This window comes from Vombatus ursinus, unplaced genomic scaffold, assembly GCF_900497805.2.
Source record: "Vombatus ursinus unplaced genomic scaffold, bare-nosed wombat genome assembly UNPS02014810.1, whole genome shotgun sequence".
Classification (NCBI taxonomy): domain Eukaryota; kingdom Metazoa; phylum Chordata; class Mammalia; order Diprotodontia; family Vombatidae; genus Vombatus; species Vombatus ursinus.
In genome coordinates, this window is record NW_020954588.1 from 3,370,768 (window position 1) to 3,391,877 (window position 21,110).

Here is a 21,110-nt window from a genome sequence, read left to right on the forward strand (position 1 = left end):
AAATCAAGGGGACTTCAGAGAGTTTTGATGCAATGATATGTCACTAAATTGGTGGAAATGGTACAAATGGCAGTTGGGCAGCGATGGTGGTGCCCTGTTGAAGTAGAACATTATCCCAAATGAATTTTTTCTAATAAACTTTCCCCACCTTTGACCCTTGATGAGGTCAAAGGTCATCTAGGAGATAATGGTGGTGTTGAAACTCTAAAACTCATGGGATAGATCAACTATGGACCACAAGACTCCAATGCTTCCCCATTACCTTGAATTTATTTGCATATATAAAAAATACATATATATATACATATATACACACACATATATATGAGTATATATATATACACACACAAATATGTATGAGTATATATACATATGCATATGTATATTTTATGTGTGTGTATATATATATACACACACATACCTATACATATGCATATGTACGTATATGTTGTCTGATAAGAATACAAGCACCTTGAAAACAGGGGCTATTTCATTGTTTTGTCTTTGTATTCCCAGCACTTGGCATAGAGCGTAACACATAGTATATCTTTAACAAATACTTGTTAATTAATTCATTGAAGGTATGAAGGTGACCTAGGTTCTTGAAGGCTGACCAGTAGAGGATAAAATGTCAGATCTTACCATGCTCAGTGATAAATTAATAATCAAAAGATGGAGATCTAAGAAATCAACTAGCTAAGTATGGCAAGTCAAATCACTAGAAGGTTGGCCACCAGGTGATGAATTTGTTTGAGCACAGCAAATCAAGAAATTATATACTAAGTCAGGGAGGGGTTATGATTGGCACCAGTGAAATAAGTAACCACATTGATAAATAGTAAAGCAAACTTCTATATTCAATGGTAACTATTGCAAATTTGACATTCCCCCAAATCTAATTGACTATTATAAAGGTAGCATGCTATAGATTCTGTTATACATTACTAATTATAGCAAATAGTCAGTCAACAAAAATTTATTAAGTTCTTACTATGTGCCAGGCATTGTGCTAAGTACTAAGAATAAAAAACAAATAGAAGCTTCCATTCTAATAAGGAAGACAACCCCTAAAAGGAAGCTGAAAGAAGTTGAAAAGAAGGGAAGGGGAGGTATTTGGGGAGGAAGCATGGGAGAGGAAGTTGGGAGGGCAGCTTGGAGAGCAATGAGACAAGGGCTGGCCCGGGTGCCTCCTTAAATGGAGGCTCTAGGAGGAGTCATCCAATCAAAGGGAGAAGCCATGGGGCAGAGGGTATTTCTACTTTACCTGTAAAAATCAAACAAAATAGTAAATGCCAACCAGTTACATTTTCTTCCCATAGGCTGTGAATGGTGAAAAAGGGGATAAAGGTTTTCCAGGAAATCCTGGTGACCCTGGGCACCCAGGACCCATGGGGCCAACTGGAGCATCCAACTATGGACCACCAGGAAAAGCTGGACCAAAGGGAGCTACAGGAGTGCCTGGATTTCCTGGATCACCTGGAAATGACGGTTGGTTAATTTTATGTCCAGTCCAAATTATTTCCATGTATTGTGGATTTTTAACTCTACCAAGCTCAGTAACAATAATAATAGCTAGCATTGTATAAAGCTTTAAAGTTTGCAAAACACTTTACATTTGCTATCTTGTTTGATCCTCACAACCCTATGATTATTATCCCCATTTGATAGATGAGGAAACTGAGGCTGAGAGAGGTTAAGTGACTTGCCCAGGGTCACACGACAAATAAGTGTCTGAAGCAGGGTTTGCATTCAGGTCTTCCTGACTTTAGGTCCTGATATTCCCTCCGTTGAGCCACACTTAATAATTCCTAATTAATACCAGGCATGGAATTTGCAGAATTTCAGACAGCTAACTCTGGGTTATGCTGGAAAAAGTAATTTATCTTTTGCTACCAAACAATTTAAACATAGTTAAAATATATCAGGACACTGAATAACTATTACTAATCTAATCACAACGGATTTTAGATTAGAACCTCAGTGAGTAGGAAGTTAAGTTGGCCACACCTAAAGAAGGAACAAAGGGAGCTGATTCTTGCCCCAGTCTCTGCTCCTCATCTCACTTCTGTACTGGAGATTCATGGAGACCTCACTGCAAATGTTCTTTCTGGAGAGTTAATTAACTTAAAGGAACACTCAATTAGCTTACAAGTCAATCTAAATCTATCTAAAATAACTAACATTTGGCAATAATGTAAGTGCAGTTAGCCTTTAGGATCCGTGATTAACCAGCAATGTAGCTAAGGTTTGGAAAGGATGGGTTACCTTAAATGCATTTATAGTCAGGTGAGCTAATGGTGAAAGTGCCCAATCAAGCTTTAGGAACTGGGGACAGGAGCAGCTAGGTTGTACAGCTCTGGAGTCAGGAGGACCTGAGTTCAAATCCAGCCTCAGACACTTAACACTTACTAGCTGTGTGACCCTGGGCAAGTCATTTAACCCCAATTGCCTCACAAAAAAAAAAAGGAATTGGGAACAATTTCCTCCCTTTTATTTTAGCAGCTAAACAATCAAACAAACAAATAAACAAAGAAAGAAAGAAAAGAAGTGAAGGAAGAAAGAAGGGAGGGAGGGAAGAAACTTTGCCCATATCAAGAAAGTTATAGGGTCAGCTAGATGGCGCAGTGAATAGAGCACCAAGCCTGGATTCAGGAGGACCTGAGTTCAAATCTGGCCTCAGACGCATAACACTTACTAGCTGTGTGACCCTATGCAAGTCACTTAACCCCATTGCCTAGCCAAAAAAAAATAAGAAAGAAAGAAAGTTATAGCTTTCAGGAATAAAGACACAAGCTAGTCCTGGCTTATGTACCAGATCAGGCTACATCTGGAATATTGTTTTCAGTTGGGAAGTGAGGAGGGCATTGTTAAGGAAGGACATTGATGAGCTGAGTCAAGAGGCAAACAGTCAGGATGGCAGGGCCTTGAGCTGTTGCTATATAAGCCTCAGTTGAAGGAAATGGCCATGTTTTGCTCAGAGAAGAGAAGATTTAGGGGTGGTAGGGCATGATATTCAAAGGGTTAACACCTAGAAGAGAAATTAGATGTTCTGTTTAGTTCCAGAGAGTAGGACCATAATAATAATAGCTAGCATTTACAGATCACTTTAAGATTTGCAAAGCACCTTACAGGTCAGCAACCTTGTGAGGGAGGTCCTATTATTATCCCCATATTACAGATGAGGAAACTTAGGCATACAGTGGTTAGGTAATTTGCCTAGGGTTGCATAATTAATGTCTGAGGCAGTATTGGAATTCAAATCTTATCTTCCTAACCCCAAGTATAGCACTCTAATGCATTGTGCCACCAACCTGAAATTGCAAAACTAGAAATTGCAGAAGGGCAAATTTGGGTTTGTGGAAGAAAAATCACCCCAACAACTAAAATGAGTTGTCTCCAGAGGTGGTGGGTTTCTCCTCTTTCCCTTTCAAGCAGAGGCTGGATCACTCTTGTTGGAAATGTGGTAGATGCTATTCTTGTTCTTATACAGCTTGGCCACTGAGGTCTTTTTAGATAATAATGCCATAGGCATTTTTTTTTTACCTTTTTCTTGAGATAAAGGAATACAAATGGGAGACCAGTATTTTATTCTACTATAGAAAATTCTATTTCTAAATGTAAATCATTTATAGAATATTCCATTTTCCTAAAATATTTCATAATCTAGGTTTTTTTCCCCTTACATCACATTTTTAACCTGGCTCTTACTTTTGACATATGAAGTAGTTTCAGTACCTAGCTAACCTAATTAGCTATTAGCTAATTATGTGCTAAGAATATGGTAGGTGTTTCATTCAGCAAAGTAGCTACTATGTACAAGGAATGGTACCTAATGTGTTTATGACATTGAAAGAAATGTAATTGAATAATTCTCTATGAACATTCTGCCCCTTAACAAAAAAAAAGTCTTTCATTAAAGACTAAAGCTAATTCTACATTCCTCATTTTCAAAATATATATTTCATAAGACCTGCAAATTCCATATTTAGTGACAATCAGAAGCCTATTTCCTAAGGCCCATTAGCCTAAATTAACTTTAAGACATATGAGAAACAGAAATTGTTTACTTTCTCTCTTTATGCATTTCTGAATTGCTTATAATGATATTTTTCCTAATTACCAAGGAAATATACAACACACACCAATTTTACTACCATACCTTTTATTTAAGGTCCTAAAGGAGAACCAGGCATAGCAGAGCCAGTACCTGGCCCTCCAGGACCTCCCGGGTTACCAGGGCTACCTGGCCTCCAAGGCACAACTGGTAAGTGATTCCAAGTGAAATATAAAGTATTAGAGTGCATTCTGAGTTCCCCGACAAGGAAAGCTTAGTAATAAAACCTAGTTAAGTCCAATTTATGAAACATCATTATCCAGTTTAAAAAGAGGATATGGGAAGAGAAGGGATTTGTTGTCTGTCCTCTGAAATGACTGCAACTATCCTTCCCAATAATATTTATGACTGCTGAGCTCATTCTGTTCCAGTAACCACAATGAATGCTCTAACATAGTTAAGATCACTTCAGAGGTTCCCAAGGAGAGAACAATCTCTAGAGATTATCAGGGAATTACAAGTTTAAAAAAATTTATAACTTCCTTGGGCCTCAATTTCTTCATTAGTAAACTAGGAACCTTCTTTAGGATTATATTCTAAACCTTAATTATCTTTTTCCCCTAAGATGGAGATTCTATATAGGTTCAATAAAGCATGCACACATACATATACACACATCAAATGCTGCTTTTAAAAGTTTATATACATATGTACATACACATATATATATAGATACATAATATACAAGGTATATGAAAGGTATATCTAAATATACATGTGAATGTATATATACCCTTAAAATCATATATTTATAGATTTAAGAATATGTCTATTTGTGTGCAGGGTTTTCCAAAAGTTCTAGTGTAGTTTTAAGCTCCAATAGCTTAGTAAAATTAAACTTTAATAAAAAGCTTCAATAGCTTAAAACTTCACTAAGACTTTTGTAATACCCTGCAAATCTATTTCTTTAAACCAGAATTTTGAGCCTTCATAGAATCTCTTAGGAAGAAATAGAGATAGAGATGGAGAGATACATATATATGAGAGAAATTACATATATAAATTATATTTAAATATTATACTTATTTGTGTTATAAAATTATAGTTATATATCATATGGAAATTTATATACAAATTATTTCTATTATATGTTATATGATATTGTTATATATTATATGTTAATTAGCTATAATTATGTTTCTATTATATAAATATAAATTTTATTATATACATATAATTTCTTTCTTATATATATTTTTTCTCTCAATCTCTATCTCTATTTCTTTCTAAGATAGAGATTCCATGAAGGTTCACTTTTGAAACACCCTGTATATACATACACACATACAGTCTTGAATGAGAAAAACAGAGAGGAGAGAGAGGGACAGAGAGAGAGATAATATTTATAAACTTTGTAGATTTTAATGGTAAGTCCTTTGGCAAAAATAGGAGAAGGACTGGTTATTGTATTAGTTTAATTTTATAACAAAAACACAGTCATCATTCAAATACAGTTAATAAACATTAATAAGGATCTATTATTAGGTACCTGGCACTGGGGATATAAGTACATATAATAAAACAGTCCCTACTCTCAAGTAGCTTACATTCCAACAGAAAAGGCGATGAGTATATATACTCATACACATAAATATATGTGTATATGGAGAGTAAGGAGAAAACATAAATACATGCAAAGTTTATATATATACATATATGTATATGTGTGTATACGCATACACACATACAGCAATTAGGGAGGGCACTAAAAGTGGGGTGGGAAAGAGAAGGATTCAATGCGGTAAGGTAAGAATGGAGTGTATCCCAGGCATAGGGGATGACCAGCACAAAATGCCGAGACAGCATGTAGAATGGCATGTGTGAGGAACATTAAAAGTCTTTGAAGAGGGAGCAGCTAAGTGTCGCAGTGGATAGAGCACTGGCCCTGGAGGCAGGAGGACTTGAGTTCAAATCTGGCCTCAGACCAACTGCTTGACACTTACTAGCTGTGTGACCCCAGGCAAGTCACTTAACCCCAATTGCCTCACAGAAAAAAAATTTTTTTTTAAATAAAGAGTCTTTGAAGAGTGTAGGAGGGAGTATAATCTACAATGGCACAGGAGAGATATCTTGGGCCAGCTGGTGAAGGACTTTAAAAGCTAAACATCTGAGTTTATAATTTTATCCTAGAGGGACTAGGGAGTCACAGGAGGTGACTGAGTAGTGGAGTAACATGGTCAGAACTATACTTAAGGAAGATCACTTTGGTTGCTATGTGGAGAACGTTCTGGAGTGGAGACCAGCTGGAGGCAAGGAGACCAGTTAGGAGGCTGTTGGAATACTCTAGGTGAGAGGTGATGAGGACCTGAACCAAGGTGAAACAGAAATGTGAGTAGAAAGAAGGGGTCAGATGGGAAAGATTCTATAAAATGGCAAAATGTGGCAGCTGATAGAGTTGTGGGTGAGAGAGAACACAGAACCCAAGATGGCACTGAATTATCACCTGAGAATCTGGTGGTACATTTGACAGAAATAAGAAAGTTTAGAAGCTGCTGAATCAAGGCTGACTTTTTTTTGGTCTTCTTCTAGGAAAACCAGGGTCCATGGGACCAAGTGGTAACCCAGGTCCTCCTGGGTCTGATGGTGAAGCAGGATTCCCAGGAATTGGAGTTCCTGGACCTGCTGGACATAAGGGTAAATGCTAAATTTCAGTAAAAAATTTATTATTTTCCCCTAATAAAATAACTAACAGTATTAGTTGATTTTTGAAGCCTACATAGGATGACTGGCAACAGACAAAAACCTATTGATTAGGCCTACCATGTGAGTCCTTATACTATTTCAAGTCCACAGCAAGCTCTACAGTGACCCATTTCATAGAATATGGCATTAAATACATTTAATTGTTCTGCAGAGAAAGAAACATGAACTAGATAAACTTTCAGCTTCATTATCCTTTCTTAGCCTTATCTAGCCTAGATTATCCCATACTATCCTCACAGATTCCCCTTTGTATAGGTTTTTAAATGCTTAAGGATCTAAATGAAAGTCACAAAAATCACAAAAAATTGAGTACTATATGCATTATTTTAATATATAAAAAAGTAAATCACTACCACTTACCCAGTTGTCTGGGACATAGAGAAGTTATTTAGTTTAAGAAGATTTTTCTTTTTTTCAGTTCACCAGCAAAAACTCCCAAAGAAATGCAAGTGATGAATATCATGCTTTCAATAAGCAGCTATAGGGTCCATTCCAACAAATCAGGGGAACTTCCAAGTCACACTGTTCTAAAATAACATCTAAGAAGTCTCAGCTCCAATGCTGCCAGATGTACTCCAAATAGGTTAATGTTAATAGAATCTGAGAGTCTTTCCTATGTGACTTGACTTGTTCTTATGGTTTCATATTATAAATATTGGTCATAAATGAACACTTTCCAAATGTGAGAATTCCCATCCTAGTGTACTAAAGCCTTGAAGTTGAAGATAAGTCTGACATTCAGTTCACTCCCACCTTCAGTATGACTCCAGTAAATTGCCATGACTTGGGCTCTTATGACTCTTCCTGGTGATTTCTAAACTAAAAGCCTGCCCCAGTTTTCTGTCCATGTCTTTTTCATCAGTGTTCTAATAAATGGACTCTTAGGTTGTAAGCTTATCTGCTTGCCCAGTTAGTTATCCTAGAGATTTGCTCTCTGGAATGAGACTTTGGAGCAACTTAAAATTCCTACTATCATTAGTGTTCTGGCCTTTTGCTGTGGTCACATGCTGGTCTTCTGATGAATTAAAGCTACCTTAGGCCTCTCACCCAAAAAAGGGGTGGGAATGTAGAAGGTGTGTCAGCTTTTTTTAGTGCATAGCTCCAGGGCTTTTTCAGTTCTCTTGTGAATCAGATCCACAACCATACCCTGCCAGCCCCAGAAGCCTTTATGCTTAGCTTGTCTACCTTTAGAGCTCCATGGCTTCTGCCTGAGCTGCAACTCCCAGAGTCCAGTCTACTATTTAAGTGGAGGTAAATAAATTTCTTTCCATTCCTATCACACCACTGATCACTAGCTTGAATCCATGCAAGTGCTTCGATTAGCAAGACTACAAGAGTAAATGAAATACAAACTTTGGTCCTGTCTTTCTTTAGACACCAAATCACTGTTTTCTCTACATAAAGATTACAAACTATTCTATGACAATTGTAGAAGATTGTAAGATCACAGCAAGACTCAAAGACTCATCATTGAGCCCACTTCTCTCCATAAATCTGAACTAAATATGAACCCTAAATTGGCTGAAGCTGAATCAGCTTTGAACCCAAAGCCTAAGTTTGGAAAACTGTTGCATCAAAATAGTAATTCTACTTTAAAAAAATAAAATAAATAATAAATATATAAATAAATAATAAATAAAAATCTTTTAAAATAAAAATACAGAATATTATTTCCCAAGGGAAACCAGTTTAAGCTAGTCCAAGAAAAAAAAAGAAAAGAAAAGAAAAAAAGAAAAATAAATAAATTAAACTTACTGATTTAGTTCTTAAGTTTTCCAGCCACCAAAACTGTTGAAGTAAAAATAAAGTGTCTCTTAACAAAATTATTCTTGTGATTTTTTTCTGCTTGTTTTACAGGAGACAGAGGTTTTTCAGGAGCCAAAGGATCACCAGGTTGTCCAGGAGAAATGGGGAAACCTGGGTCACCTGGAATATCAGGGATCCCAGGAGCAAAGGTCTGAGAAAATCACAAATTTGGTTTAATCAGGATGCAGGTTAGGATTGTTGTGCCCAGTTGTATATCACTAGGTTCAAATCTTTTAGAAAAGAGAGGCAGAAATTGTTGGCATTTTTGCTTATTATTCTCAGCAGGTTATTTCTTAAGCATTAAAAATTCATCTTTTTTGCAAAACACACCATTGAGCAAGTATTTGAATGATATGTTGTTTATTTTCAGTCATTTCAGTTGGATCTGACTCTTCATGACCCTATTTGGGGGATTTTCTTGGCAATGATACTGGAGTGTTTGCCATTTCCTTTTCCAGCTCATTTTACAGATGAGGAAACTGAGGTTAAATGACTTGCCCAGAGTCACACAGTTATTAAGTGTCTGAAACTGGATTTGAACTCAGGAAGATGAGTCTTCCTGACTCCAGGCCTGGTTCTCTGTGCATTAAGCCACCTACCTGCCCCTTTGAATGACAAAGTTAAAGTTTAAAAAAGGTTTAAAAAATCTTAAACATTTTTACTTGTAGGAAGAAAAAGAAAACCCAAATCTCATGAGAGCTTCATCTAGTTGCCAGTATCTCCTTACTAATTCCTTTGACTTTTACTAGCTGTGTAATACTGAAAAAAGCCATTTAACATCTCAGAGCCTCAGTTTTCCTATCTATAAAATGGTGATAACTATACTGTTGCTATTTACTGCACATAGTTATTGTGGACTGTGAACCTCTAACCACTGCTGTAAAAACAACTCAGTTCTGTGCTTTGCTGATGACAGATCAGAGGCATCATATCCTCATATGAAGGGCAGGACACATATGCTTTTATATAAAAAATAAGTACATAACTGACACTCTTTCTACTATGCCACACTGACTCCTCAGAGGCTTGTCGTGAAATAGTCAACATGTATTTTTTAAGCACTTACTTTGGGCCAGGCACTGTGATCAGTGTTAAGGACACAATAAAAAGCAAAACAAAAAAAACAAAATAAAATAAAATAAAAGACCCTACCTTCAAGATGATCTCCATAAAGTGCTTTGCAAACTTAAAAGGGCAATATAAATGTTAACTTATTATTACTAATAAAGTCATTGTTGTTTTCTGATGAAAACAGAGCAAACTACATATTTAACAAAACATTTTTCAGGCAGCATAACATTTAATTATACTAACTCCTTGATAAAAGACAGCAAGATACATTGGGGAAAGTACAAACATGAGTATCAAGAAAACAGCATTCTAGTCCTAACTCTTCCTCTAAAGCTGTATCACCTTGGATAAGTCCTTTAACTTCTCTGGGTCTAAAATTCTTTATCCATTGGCAAAATTAGGGGTCTAGATGAGTTGGTCCTAAAAGCCTTTTATGCTCTACACAAAGTATTACATAATAATATAGCTGGTTCAAACAATAATGTGCGTTTAAAAAACAAAAAAGAGCAACTTCCTTTCTTCTCAGGTGCATGACAAAAGAAAGTCCCATAATATTTTCTAGCCAAAAAAAGAGAAGGTCCACAAGTTATGGTCTCTAAATATCTTTCTTATTTTGAAAACAAAAACATACAGTGGTCTTGAGCTCTAGGAGGAGGGTGGGCATGACGGATTTCTAATTTCTAATGACTGGATCCCCATTGTACAGGTGCAGCAAAGCCATAAGAAGTATTTTTCATGCCTGGGCAACCCTCTGGAAACATGACTGAAGCAAAGAAGAGCACCCTTAAATCTACTTTTTAAGACAAGTTTAATTGGAGTTTTGGGGTTACCCCATGACATGGCAAAGCCATTCATCATAAGAGGAGCTCACCCTGGATTAGGAAAAAATTGAACAGGGAGAAACTATACACCATCTCATAATTTACTATTTTATGCTAATTATTCTTACCAATTAATGGTAAACTCAGTTTAGCAATAGGTTTGCTGCTGAGGTTCAAGCACTGTTAGTGCCCTATAAATTTTGTTGCCCTAAGGCAAGATGATGGTCACCCTAAACTAGTTATAGCTCTAATGTAGAGCCTGACATTCACCCTACCTGGTCCTGGCATAAAACCTAAAAACGCCATCGATGCCTGTGATCTATCCTTCTGAATGCAGGAAAACATCTAGATTCTATTTAGGATGTATGGCTTCACATCCTCATTTTGAGCATCTTAACATCCCAATGTGGGTTCAACTCCTTCCTAGTGTGGCTCCTCTGTCTCTTTGCTGCCTAATGAAATGGCTTAGGCACTAAAGCTAAACGTGTGGAGACCTATCTCTACCTCTACCTCTTAAGTTCAATAGCTACAGCTGGAAAAGAAATGGTAAAAATAATGAAGAAATTGAAATGGCAGCTATGGAAGCTAGCTAATGTGAAAGAAAGGCTTGGCGCTAGCCTCCTAGTAGAAATAGTTGTAGATTTAGAAATCAGAAGACCTGAGATCAGCTCCTAGCTCTGTTAGTTATTACCTGTGCAACCTTGGGCAAGTTAACTTCATGGTTGGGCCTCAGTTTCTTCATCTGAAAAATGAGGGAGCATAGCCTTTCTGCTCTATATGATCCTGTCTAGTTTGAAATCCTATGAACTGCTGTGTCTAGTAAGAGTGCTATGGACTAGGAAATAGGAAATCCAGGGGTCTGGTCTCCAGCTGGCTACTGAAGAGTTGTGTGACCTTAGACAAGTCATATTTCTGTTTCATTCTTTAAAAAATAAAGGAGTGGAACTAGATGACCTCTATGTCCCTCTCAATTCTAAGTTGCTTTTAATTTAAGTAAACAAATCTTAAATGTGAGGAACTATGTGGCTAAATGGGATTTAGAATCAGAGGACCTGGGTTCAGATTTAATAATATTTTTCCCAATTACACATAAAGATAATTTTTACAAGCAGTGTGACCTTGCACAAGTTATAGGAGCATAGATTTAGAGTGAGAATGTGAATGTCTGCCCATAGCCCTGTTGTCCTGGTTCCTGAGTGCCCCATATAGCCCACTACATTTAGATAGCCCCAGCCAGGCCTTACCTTACTGCCCAGTGATCTTGTCAGATGCTCTGCAACCCTCTGTTAGGCTCCCTCCCCCAACCCATCCTCCCTTTCTAGTTCTGGAATCATCACTAAATCAATACTAGATAGGGCAAAGGGCACAACCTATTGCCCAATGGCTTTAATCACTATCTCTCTAAATCAAAAGACTCAGACCAGGCCACCACTTCCCTATATGTGTTCTCTCCCCCTAATATGTAAGCTTCTTGAAGTCAGGGGCTGTCCAGTGTTTGGCATCTAGCATGCACATAATAAATGCTTTTTATTCATTCATTCATATCTAGTCCAACTCCCTCATTTTATGGACAAGAAACCTGAGGCTCAGAGTTAAGTGACTAGTTCTAAATCACAAGGGTAGTTATTGGCAGAGCTGGTCCTTGACCCACACCAACACCATACCTTGTTCTTCAATTTCTTGAAGTTTCTCCTAATTAATCTTATTCTCCTTCTTAATCTTATTGATTTTATATGATTTTTCTGTGGTTTAGGGAGACCCAGGTACAGCAATGCCTGGAAAACCAGGAAGCACTGGTTTTCAAGGAGAAAAAGGAAGTTCAGGAGAAGATGGAGAACACGGTCTCCCTGGACTTCCAGGCCTTCCAGGATCCCCGGGAAATGACGGACCTAATGGGCCACCAGGTACTTGGCTTGGTTATTTGCAACCACACCAGGGCTGAGCTAAAATAAAGGAAAATCTTATCTCTTAGGTCCTGGGGAGGAGGGGTGGGAGAAATGAGAAGAAGGGGGCATGTGGGAAAGAAGGTCATGTTAGGAAAATTTTTCTATTCCACCATAGAGAACACATAGGCAGAAGTGGCATGTGCATGTGTGCATGTACACACACACACACACACACACACACACACACACACAAAATGTATTTTGGTCTGGATCTGTTATTTCATCAGATTAGGGAACTCCTTGTATGCAAACTCCTAGTGATTTAGACTGTTAAGTATTCTGTAACTTAGAGTCTTACAGAAATACTTGGGGAACTGAGAGAATGACTTTATCACAATCACAAGCTAGTGTGTGTCAGTTAGGACTTGTAGACACCCAGGCCTTTTTCCTCGGGACTCCAAGGCCAGCCCTGGATCCATAATGCTGGACTAAAGAATGTTTTATTATGCAACATTATGAAAGCTTTTTATTTTTTTTTATTTCACTGCTTCAAAAATATAATGGGCTTAGTAGGGTAGCTCCTGAATCATCCATGCCAAGCACAACTTTCTATGACTTAGGAGACTGACTTTATCTTCATGACCTGATGTAGTCAAAGAATACATTGCCAAGTGGTTACCAGGGGTGGGGGACCTGCAGCAAGGCCGCATGTGGCCCTCTAGGTCCAACGGTGCAACCTTTGATTGAGTCCAGGTTTTACAGAACAAATCTTTTTATTAAGGAGATCTGTTCTGTGAAGTTTGGATTCAGTCAAAGGGCCACACCAGACCTAGAGGGCCACATGTGGCCTGGAGGTTGCCCGTTCCTAACCCTTGAGTTAACCCTTTGGTGATTAAAGCTAATCGTGTTTATCCTCAGAGGGCAGGCTCAATCAACACCCAAAGACTTTACAACTTGGTAGGAAACGCCAGGGCTTGAACTTCATTGACAAAGCTTGATCACCTCCATGACATAATGGGGCATCATAGTAAGACTATGATCCATGACATTCCTCTTTAAAGCAACTTACTATTTCTTAGATACCTTATGAAAGTGACAGTTGAGTGTTTCTTAGATTTTTCATTTATTTCGGAAGAGGGGAAGGCAGGGAGAGATAGGAAATGGACCTGTGATTTCACTGATATAGGAAATTCTCTCTACTAATGCACCTCCTCTGAAAGTTAAGGACTGAGAGAAGTATGTCACCAAGAGATTAAGGGACCAGCCCAGGGTCATAAGAGTAATATACATTATCAAAGGCAAGACTTGAACTCCAGTCTTCCTGGCTCCAAGCCAGCTTTCTATCGACTATACCACCCTGCACCTCATTTCTGACTAGAGTTTTTTGAAGTATCAGTTCTTTCAGGAAATCCCTATATTTAAAGGATTAGTCTAAATCAGATATATAATTTTCTTTCTGATTTTTCTAAAAAGTTACATCCCTAAAAAGTTTTTCCCCGCATGGCCAGGACAAAATGAGTCAAAATTATAGTAATAATAATAATCATGAATGAATTATACCTCTTGTCCAGATTATGACATGCAGTTAGATGGATAATCTATAGCACTCATCTAATATGTACATATACATATTAGTAATAATTATATAGTTAATAAAATATGTGTATATATCTTTATATATATATATAGGTATACATGCATATATGTGTGGATATATATACATAATGGATATATAAATACATAACTTATATATTGGATATACTACAAATGAGCACTGAGTTTATACATATGTGTATATATGTATTGCATACACACATATTTTTTCTTGTACATATATTGCACATAAATAGGCAAGTCTAACCTAGAACTAAAATAGAAGTGCATGCTGGATTACCTCTGGAACAATGTAATTTAGTAACCTCAAGCTTTTCCCTGAAACAAAGGACAGACTACCTTTTACCTTCTATGTTTCAATATTCTACTGGTGATCTTATATAGCTGTGGGTCATGGAATACTTCAGTCTTCAATGAATTAAAAAATATCATTCAGAGAGCAATAGAGAGGTATATTGCCAAATATAAACAGGCTACAACATTTTGAAGAGAACTTCAATAAATATCTGGAATAAAGAGTCATCAAATAAATGTATGACCTAGAAAGACAAGCTGATCACACTGGAAAAGGGAAGGATAACTGATGGACATCCTAGGGGCTCTGTGGGTATCCTCACCCTGTCAAGAGAAAGGGAGAAAGGTCCCCAGCATGTTAAGTGGACAAGAGAATATGAAGAATGTGGACTTGAGTTGCAAAGAATGGCAGTCATAGGTAGGCTGTGAACTACATCCCTGGAGGGAGTATCTGTGTTGATGCAATCATGAATCCTTTGAGTATCAGGAAGAGTGTGCACACCAATGAGATCACAGGTTTACTCAAAGTATCAGCTGCAGATACCCCAGGTGATTATATTTGTCCACTTTTCTTTTCCAGGAGAGCCTGGCTTTCCTGGACTGCCAGGATTTAATGGGATTCCAGGGATCTGCATACCAGGTGCAAGGGGAACCCAGGGACTTCCAGGTTTAAATGGACTAAAAGGACCACAAGGTAGATTTCCTTTTGTGTCAAACACTAAAATGGACAGATGATGTGGGCTAAAATATGAAAGTTAGGTAGATCTCCTTCTGTGTCAAAACCTAAAATAGACAGATGACATGGGCTAAAGTATGAAAGCTATCTTACAGTAACTAAAAATAAACAGATACCATAAATGGGCAGAAATGAAAGTCACCCCCACATAGTGGATCGCTTGAATTTTCTTTTCCTGAGTTTGTCAACTGTGTTTCTGCCTTCACTTGGGCAAGTTACGGAAGCTATTTGGAGCAAGGCTTCCTTTCAGCTGAACAGCCTAGGCCACTAAATACAGATTCCTTCATAAATAATAACAGCATCACCACAGTGATGGAAATCTTGGCAGAAATGGCTTCCTGATTGTATAAGCAGTATTAATATGCAGACTAGACTGTATAGCTAAGAGGTTACAATTCTTTGATAACCAAAAAATTAACCAAGTTGAAAAGACCTTAGAGTTCATATAATTTATCCCTCTCTCGTTGCCTCAGATAAGGAAACTGAGTCCTAACTAGTTTAAGTAACTTGCTGAGTGCCACATTCCTAATTAGAGGCAAGGCAAGGACCAGAACTCTGGTGTCTGGATACCCAGTCTACTGCTCTTTCCATCACACCGGGCTGAAGAAAAAACCGAGGGCTTAATCTGCCTCCCCCATTAAGAATACCAACGCTTTGAGGGCAGGGACTGTTTCATTTTGATCTATGTATGTATCCCCAGCACCTAGCACAATGTCTGGTATATAGTTAGTGCTTAATAAATGCTTGCTGATTGACCTAGTTCTCAATTTTACTTGACCATTTCCATTGCCACCCCAACTCTATCCTTTTACTGTTTATCAGGTTTTGGGGGATGGGGAAGAAGGAAGATTGTGGTTGCTGTTGAGAGGCAGCATGGTATAATAATAGCAGTACTGAATTCAGATTAAGGAGGCTTGAATTTAAATGCCAGCTGTGTGGCCATGGGGGAATCCATTCATACCTCTGGATCTCAGTTTCTTCATATGCAATGTCAATCACGCTACTTATGTTAATCATCTCTCAAGGTTAAGGAAAGCTACCTATGAACCTTAAAGACCTATAGAAATATGGTTTGAAGTTATTGATGTTTTTTGTTTTTGTTTTTGAAGGAGACAAAGGCTTGGATGGTCCTAAAGGAGACCCAGGGATACCAGGCTTAGACAGGTCAGGATCCCCAGGTGAACCTGGGCCACCAGGACTGCCAGGTCAACAAGGAGATAAAGGACTAGTAGGTCCAGCAGGACATCCAGGAGCTCCAGGACACCCAGGTCTACCAGGTACTGGCCATACATTTTTCAAATTAGAAGTTTTCTTTCAGTTTATGAGGCATCTATTTTGAACTATGTGTTAGAAGGGTTGATGTTGGGGGCAGCTAGGTTGCTCAGTGGATAGAGCACCGGCCCTAAAGTCAGGAGGACCTGAGTTCAAATTCAGTCTCACACCAAACACTTAACACTTACTATCTGTGAGACCCTGGACAAGTCACTTGATCCTAATTGTCTAAAAAAAAAAGGGGGGGGTTAATGTCACTAATATGTGATAATTTACTCTTAGCTTGCATTTATTGAGGGTCTTCCTTTGGTTTCCTAAGACTATAAGCATTTTGCTGTTCTCCTCTAGAGAAAATGAAGGAATGGCAACTTGCTGTAAACTGGATCAATATCCTTTAGGAATGTTGGCACCAAGGTTAGAAAATAGGACCTTCTATTGCCCATCTATTTAACAAACAGGTTTCTTTTCCTACTTACAGAAACCTCTGCTTTGATTCTTTTTTTGTACCTCTTTTACCTAGATCTTAACTCTATTTTCATAATTTTCTTGCATCACTCTAATTTCTTTTCTCAATTTTTTCCTGTACCACTCTTGTCTCTTTAAGTCTTCCAGTAATTCTTGTTGGGCCTGTGTTCATTAGCATCTTTCTTTGAGGCTCTTCTTATCGCTCTTTTCACATTGTTGTCTTCTTCCGAGTTTGTGTGTTGGTCACCCCTGCCACATAGTAGCTTTTTATGGTCAAGTTCTTTTTTTTGTTATTTGCTTTTTTTCAGCCTATTTCTTGACTTTGAACTTTTTATTAAAGTTGGTTTCTGCTCACCTGCAGGTGAGGAGGCACTGTCCTATGCTTCAGTACTTTTTCCACTGCTGTTTTCAAAGCTAATTCTGGGGGTCTGAAAGTTTTCAGTGCTTCTAAGGTGGTGTGATCTGGGGAGAGGTATGGTTATTGTTCTGGTCTGGGCTCTGGTCTTTACCCAGAAAGCTCCCTTAATCCCCTGTAGCTGCAAGTGCTAGTGTTCCGCTTGGCCCTGGAACGGTGACCAGGTGCCCTTCAACCACAAGCATTAGTACTCCTCTCGGCTTTGGAACTGCCATCAGGGCACCTGTTCCCCTGTAACTGACCACAAGTGCTCCTTTCTACCCCAGGACTGCAACCCAGAACTGGTTATAAGCAATACAGGTGCCAATCAGTGCCAGCCACGCCCAATGCCAGCAAGGGGTTCCCTGTAATCTCTTTCTGACCAGTTGCCCAATCCCCTTACTGCCTCTGGGCTGAGAGCTCCCAAAGCTGCTGCCACCACTGTCACAGCCACCTCCACCCACAGGTGCTGCTGTGTCCACTCCAATGTCACAGAGCTTTCCTGCCTAAGTCCTAAGTTGTCTTAGGCTGGAAAAAAATGTCTCACTCTGACCTTTTGTTGGCTCTGCCACTCCAAAATTTGATTTGAGGCCTTATTTTAAAGTTGTTTGGAGGGGAATGTTGGGAGAGTTTGGCTGGGTTGCTGTCTCTAATCCACCATCTTGGCTCCACTCCAATCACTCTCCATCCTTTGACTTTTAACATCTGTTAATATTTTAGACCAAGTCTATTCAGGCTAATTTTCCCACCGTTAATTAGCGAAAGATACCTGACCCAAATCTGTGGTTTTCTTTGCTTTGAAAATCCAAAACACCTCTATGTTGCTTCAATTCCACAGGCCAAAAGGGAGAAGTTGGCATGATGGGTTATCCTGGAACAACTGGACCTCCTGGGATGCCTGGGAACCCAGGCACCCCAGGACACAAGGGTGAGTTGTATTGGAGAAGGCATACATAATATAGTGGAAAGAACATTGAACCTGAAGTCAGAAAACCTGGGTTTGATTTCTGGTTATGTTTCTTGTTAGCTATCGGCTTCTTCATCTGTAAAATGAGAATAATAATACCTGTATTACTGAACCTAGCTCAGAGAGCTGCTGTAAGGATTGAGTGAGAAAGTATATGGAAAATACCTTGTCAAATCTAAAGTACTACTGTCATTATATATGTTATCTATTTTCAGCATTTAGTAAAAATATGTTATGTTTGGATCTTTAGGGGAGACAAGTCACATGTTCATTTCAGTGGAAAAAGAGTTCTGAAAATAATGCATTTTGTGGTGCTTTTTTTCTTCTGTTTCCTATTTCTGGCTCTCCCCATCTCCCTCCATGCCATTTATCCTGTATCCTAGAAATTTTTGTGGATGCTCTTGGGAACTTTTTAGCACAGTGTACCAACTCACCTTTTCCAGTTATACACACCTCTGACAACATGGAGTTTTTTTATAATGCTGATGTATGTATGACAGTTATTTGATAAGAGCATTCAATACAGCTTTTGCTCTACTGCGTCAAATTCTTTCTTGAAGCAAAAAATAAACAAAGATGTTACATTCTTTACATCTCTGAGTCAGTTGTGTGATGCTGTCCACATGTACATATATAATTCTTATACAGATTTTTATTATGATAATAGTTCAGGTATATGGGCCAGTAGTTGCAGATAACTTTTCAGTTACTTTTTGTTTTGGGTAAAATGTCATCCATAATCTTTTCCAAGATTTTATAACAAGGTCATAATCAAGAACCAATGTTACTGCTGCTCTTTTTAGGTAGCTTTGGAATTCCAGGAAGAAAGGGGAAGAAAGGGCTTCCTGGAGCAAAGGGAGAAAGGGGAAATAAAGGAAACCAAGGACCATCAATGGTATCAGCTTATGTAGGAGAGAAAGGTGAACCAGGACCAGGAGGTAAGGAGAGTTCTTGCATCTAAAACACCCTTTATGGCTAAATGTGTGTTTCTGAGCACATTTTGTGTTTCTGTGCATTTGTAGTGTCACCAGGATAAAATTAAATTTTAAAAGGTAGGTTCTCCAAAACTCTAGTTCTTTTGGTGAGAAAATACTACACACTCAGAAAGCAGACTGTAATTAAAACCGTATCTTAATATTCCCAACAATCCTGGAGAGCACTGGGACTGTGTTCTGCTCCACGCACATGCCCAAATTTTATCCGCAACAGATACTATCTACATATTGCAATTTTAAAAAGTTATCTACAATCATTATGTACACTTAGCAATTAGCTAATATTCCTAGTAGCTTGGTATTCACGTGTATTCAATTTGGCATTTTAATGTTTTTGATTCAGTTAGCCTTAAAAGAAAAGTGAAAAAATGATTGAGACAAGATGAGAAAAAGGCCTACTCTTTCTTTCTTTGCCAAACTTAAATCAAGAAAACCAGAAAGACAAAAAGAAAACATTAACATTCTACATAAATTAAACCTACGAACAAGATGAGTTCTTTGTTCCCTATCCCTGAGCAGCCTTCTCACCCTGTGAGATCCCTCCAGTGTTGTGGCCCTTACCTTTGATTGATCTGTTCCTTTCAGACCCTGCAATTTAGGGAAAGGCCAAGGCCTGCCACAGTTACTGCTTCTGTACTTTCTCCACCTCTTTCCCACCACCCAGGTTTTTTACTTTCTTTTAAGTGTTTTCTTCTCTATCTTCACTACAAAGAATGTACGTTCCTTAAGGGAAGGGACTGTTTTTTGGGTTTTGGTTTTTTGGTTTTTTGGTATTTTTGCTCATACTTGTATTCCCAGCAGTTAGCATAGTGTAGTGTCTGGCAAATCGTAAGCACTTAATAAAGGCTTGTTGACTTGTTCACTTGATTTGAGCAGGAATAAAAGCTCATGGATATTTATGGTCTTTAAGAAGCAAAGATCTAAAAAAAAAAATTAAAAAGTAAAGATCTAACAAAATTTCTATTACTTTTTGAAAAACTGTCATCCTCTTGTTAAAACACAGGAACAAATTTAGAAAAAAGACATCCATAAAGAAGTACTTTCATTATAAAAGAAAGTTAGAGAACAGAGGTCTTTTTAGGAATCTCTCATTTTCATCTTGACCCAGAAAATTCATTATTTCCAGATTTATAAAATCCTAGGTTGTATTTCACGTTTAGCTGGAAAAGTAACTTCTTAGGAAATAATACTACCCTGTTGTCATATTTTTAAAAACTGTTAATATAACTATTTTAAGTAATGTTGCAAAATGCATTTACTGACACAAACCTAATTACAACAATTAGATCTGATATGTTTTAAATGGATTTATTCAGATATCAGCTTCCTTTTACTCTGCTTTGGCAGACAAACTCACTCCTGTTACAGATTATTTGTGTAATTTGGTTAGTATTTTATAAGCCTTTTATAAGGAAATCCCAATACCATATCCATTACTACATAAGCTATACTTTCAGCCTAACATATATATGAACTGTACATACGAGGAAATAATTTGGCATCTCACTGAATTCAATCCTTTCACAGAGCATGAGGTAAAATATATGCATATTTCTAAGAAAAATATTATACCTAGCCAGCATAGTATAGCGGGGAAAATTACTAAAACTGGAGTCAAGAGAACTGTGTTTGAATACCACCTGCTACTTTGTATCTCTGTGACAGTGAACATGCTACTTAACCTCAGTCTCAGTTTCCTTATCTATAAAATGGGAATAATACTTTTAGTATTTACACCACAGTACTGCTGTGAAGATCAAATGAGATGCTGTAGGTCTAATGAGAATAATCAGGAGTCCATCCCTCCCCCTCATCAGGTGGACCTGGGGCACTTCTGGAGCTAAATGTTTGACATGGCCCTTTCCAATGGGTGATCCTCTCAAGTAAGGACATGTTCAACCTGAGGCTTCTGGTTGATTCCCCTATGATTTTCTTCCCCTTCCCCACAACCCCCATCAGTAACTGGGGGACT

At 38.0% G+C, this 21,110-nt stretch overlaps 1 protein-coding gene across 6 annotated transcripts in view; it reads left to right on the forward strand.

Annotated features, from left to right (window-relative positions):
- The window catches only part of COL4A3 (collagen type IV alpha 3 chain), a 170,113-nt gene that overhangs the window by 104,616 nt on the left and 44,387 nt on the right, over positions 1-21,110 (forward strand). For all 6 annotated transcript variants that reach the window (XR_003570342.1, XM_027875985.1, XM_027875986.1 and 3 more), the window contains 9 exons: positions 1,320-1,488; positions 4,172-4,264; positions 6,644-6,748; positions 8,675-8,772; positions 12,269-12,419; positions 14,890-15,003; positions 16,155-16,322; positions 18,015-18,104; positions 18,947-19,081. Coding sequence is in view for 5 of the 6 variants with exons in the window: in XM_027875985.1 (XP_027731786.1) it covers positions 1,320-1,488; positions 4,172-4,264; positions 6,644-6,748; positions 8,675-8,772; positions 12,269-12,419; positions 14,890-15,003; positions 16,155-16,322; positions 18,015-18,104; positions 18,947-19,081 (1,123 nt within the window). In the remaining variant the exon portion in view is untranslated. The remainder of the gene's footprint in view (positions 1-1,319; positions 1,489-4,171; positions 4,265-6,643; positions 6,749-8,674; positions 8,773-12,268; positions 12,420-14,889; positions 15,004-16,154; positions 16,323-18,014; positions 18,105-18,946; positions 19,082-21,110) is intronic.